General features: G+C 37.2%; 1 protein-coding gene across 2 annotated transcripts; it reads left to right on the top strand.

The window, feature by feature from the left end:
• The first annotated feature begins 219 nt into the window (after window positions 1–219).
• LOC100815751 (transcription factor bHLH63) lies at window positions 220–3,139 on the top strand. 2 transcript variants are annotated; one of them, XM_006592037.4, is made up of 7 exons: window positions 220–739; window positions 810–1,058; window positions 1,159–1,293; window positions 1,424–1,495; window positions 1,924–2,157; window positions 2,239–2,344; window positions 2,961–3,139. In XM_006592037.4, exons 1-7 carry the CDS (start codon window positions 362–364, stop codon window positions 2,996–2,998), a joined length of 1,212 nt encoding a protein of 403 aa, XP_006592100.1. In that variant the 5' UTR covers window positions 220–361; the 3' UTR covers window positions 2,999–3,139. The 2 variants fall into 2 exon arrangements, with proteins under 2 accessions (XP_006592100.1, XP_003541034.1); XM_003540986.5 differs by having other exon boundaries at window positions 222–736.
• Window positions 3,140–3,441: the final 302 nt, after the last annotated feature.

Raw genomic sequence — 3,441 nt, 5'->3', positions numbered from 1 at the left:
CATGTTTTATCCAAACCAAATAAAATGCAATAAGAAAAAGAAAACGGTGCCGTTTAGAAGTGTTGGACACACCCACGTGGCGGTCATATCAGTGGGGCCCAGAGCCCACAGTCTCTTTCTCTCTTAATTATTCCGGCCATATTTATTTATTATTGAAAAGGAAACAAATATAATTTAATTTCCCCCGTATATATATATATATATATATATACCCATCCTATCCCTCTCCTCATCCTTAACAACATTTCACGCTTCCTCTGTTTGCTCGCACACGTCGTTTTTTTCTTTTTGTTGCTTCGGAGCCAACTCAACAACAACGCCGTGCCTAATCCTTAAGAATAACGAATTACAACAACCAACCATGTTGCATTGTCTCAACACTTCCTGTTCGGACATCACAGTCTTGGAAAGACAACGGGAAGCAACCATCAAGTGCCAGAACCACCAACCACCCTACTTAACGGACTTTAACGCCGTCTTCCCTTCTTCTTCTTCTTCTTCTTCTTCTTCCTCTTCTTCTTCTCATAGTCAGGGCTTGCTCATGATGTGCTCGGATTCCTCGCTCGGCCAGGTCCTAACTCACTCCGTCAAACCCGATCCGGGCGTCTGGCCCGAATTCGGTTTTCTACCCGCCATTTCGAGAACTTGTAGCAGAGACGGAGACTTGGTTTCGCCCAAGGAAAACATGGCCAGTGGGAAAGAAAATGCTAAGAAGAGAAAGCCTCAGAACTCCAAGGTAGTAGTACTTGTTGATGCTAACGTGTGCTATGCATTACGGTAAAGAAACGATGAGGTTTTGTTTTGTTTAGGTTGTTGCGGAGATTGATAATAACAAGGACAAGGACAAGAGAGTCAAAGTAACTGGCGAGGAAGGAGAATCCAAAGTAACCGAGCACCATACCAGAAACAAGAATGCCAAATCCAACGCAAATAAGAACAACAGAGAAACCTCTGCGGACACTTCCAAAGGCTCCGAGGTTCAAAATCAGAAACCAGACTACATTCATGTCCGAGCGCGTCGTGGACAAGCCACGGATAGTCATAGCTTAGCTGAAAGAGTGAGTCAAAATTAATTAATTAACATTTTCTTAAGCTTCGTACTCGTTTTTGTTTTGTTTTGTTTCTCTGTACTTAATGCTAGAGTTTTGTTTGGTGCAGGTAAGGAGGGAGAAGATTAGCGAGAGAATGAAGTATTTGCAAGATTTAATACCGGGTTGCAACAAAGTTGCAGGGAAAGCTGGAATGCTTGATGAAATTATTAACTATGTTCAGTCTCTTCAACGCCAAGTTGAGGTTAGAGTTAGTTACATGCTTCAACTTCATTCCTATTCGTTAGTTAATTAAATATTATACCAAATTCATTTATTTAGGCTATTGGAATGTGTCAGGTCACTTATTTTATTGTATTTATTTCTGCATACAGTTCTTGTCAATGAAATTAGCGGCTGTAAACCCAAGGCTTGACTTCAACATTGACGAACTGTTTGCCAAAGAGGTAAGGTCATTGCTGATGACACAATTTTTTCACCTTTTTCTCTATTAGTAGGATTCAAAGGTTTTAAAAAATGGTCGTGATTTCATCGTGTACTTTGATATTATGAGAAATTCCAGATAAATGTCACCAATATAATTATAATTAACCAAAAAAACCTTGGTTTTACAACTAAAATCATGGTCTTTGACTGTTTTGTTTTTTAAAACTTTGGTCGAATTATATCCAAAGAGTAAAAAAAAACATAGAATTTCCAAACTTCATGTTAAAATTAAAAATCTTGATGTTACATCAAAAAGTATGGTTATGGACTGTTCTTTTAAAACCTTGGTCGAATTATATTAGAAGAGTAACAACAAAAAAAAGAATTTAGAACTTGTATAAGCACTCTTGTTATTGTTAATGACATAACTTTGATTGGATTCCCACAGGTGTTTCCTTCTTGTGCTCAAAGTTTTCCAAACATAGGGATTCCCTCAGATATGAGTATTAGTAACAACCCTTCGTATCTTCAGTTCAATTCAGCGCAGCAACTTGTATCGTGCTGTGGTGGATTAATAAACAGCATGGGAATAAGCCCTCCCAACATGGGACTCCGAACGAACATTATTAGTACTAGCACTGTACCTTTGCCCGAAACTTTTCTTGACTCTTCCTGTTTCGCTGTAGGTTTTCCCCTCTCTTTGTTCTTCTTGTTCTAATGATTAGTCTTGTCCAAATATTGATCTGAATTTTTTGTACTGCAGCAAATTCTACCCTCCTCAAATTGGGAAGGTGGTGATTTCCAAAGCCTTTACAACGTTGCTTTTGATCAAGGGCGAACAGCATCTTTTCCCCCTCAGCCATTTACAGGTAGCTACAAATTTGTCACTTGTCAAAATCACTTTTTTCCTTAGCCTGATATCCTAAAAGTAGAAAGTAGAAGCAAAGCAGAGTGGATTTTCATGGGTGATAGATACCCGAGAGCCCCACAGATTATTGACAAGTCCTTTTTCCATCAAAATGAAGAAATGTTTTTAGAAGGGATCTTTTAATCATTCACCCATCAAGCCAGTTGTCTCTTTTATTTGCTTCTTACGTCCCTTTCCCACAACTTTCACTCCTAGTAAAGTTTTTTGCAGCTTTACTCAATGCATCATTTACGGGCATGTACCGAAATAAAAATCAGTGCTAATTGCTAGATGCATATATAACAAGTTGTAGTTGTTTGTGATACAACACAATTTACTTATGTGATTGGAAGTGTATTTAGTAAAATAAAATAGGTACAAAATCAGGAAACTTCTCTTTTTGAAATTCATCTAAGGTCTTTAGATGATGAGCCAAGGATCAATCGTTTTCTAGAGACTTTTAGGCCATTGCAGAATCACTTATTTTAAACAATATAAGATTATTTGCTGATAGAGAAAGTTGTTGAACTGGGCTACTTCTGAATGAAAATTCTAAATGCATGTTGATGTCTCTGCAGGTCTAGTTGAAGCTAGCAATCTAAAAATGGAGATGTAAACCAGATAATCCATTATTACAATATGTTGGATTAGGTCACTCGGAATGCCTTTGTCAAGATTTTTTTCTATTAGAGTACATCGCATATATTGGTTGTATACTGCTCCGTAGAATAAATAAGATCATATTAATACCTGTTAACTTGAGACACGTGCATGTGCACGTTTAAAGTACTATATAGCTGATAATATAAAGAAAAAACAAAAAAAAAAAAGTTGATCGCGATGGTCACATGTGTGACCAGGCACCTAATCCAATTGACATAAGGTGTTGATGGCAACCTACCACTGGTTGGGCCTTTCTCTCTATAATACGATTTTTGGTCAAATAAACGAAACACTAATCGGAAGCAATAATAATAATAATAAACAAAAACAATAATACTCACGTAATTCTTCGGTTGTCAAATTTTTATAAATAATGTTGGGTGTCATTTTTCATAG

The sequence above is a fragment of the Glycine max genome, chromosome 12, assembly GCF_000004515.6.
Source record: "Glycine max cultivar Williams 82 chromosome 12, Glycine_max_v4.0, whole genome shotgun sequence".
In the NCBI taxonomy this organism is placed as follows: Eukaryota; Viridiplantae; Streptophyta; class Magnoliopsida; order Fabales; family Fabaceae; genus Glycine; species Glycine max.
Note: the sequence above shows the minus strand (reverse complement) of the source record. Positions and strands in the feature narration are given on the sequence as shown.

Coding starts and splice junctions, on each gene's coding strand:
- LOC100815751 (XM_006592037.4), top strand. CDS start 362: ATGTTGCATTGTCTCAACACTTCCTGTTCGGACATCACAGTCTTGGAA. Junction 1,059..1,158: donor GTCATAGCTTAGCTGAAAGA/GTGAGTCAAAAT, acceptor TGTTTGGTGCAG/GTAAGGAGGGAGAAGATTAG. Junction 2,158..2,238: donor TTGACTCTTCCTGTTTCGCT/GTAGGTTTTCCC, acceptor TTTGTACTGCAG/CAAATTCTACCCTCCTCAAA.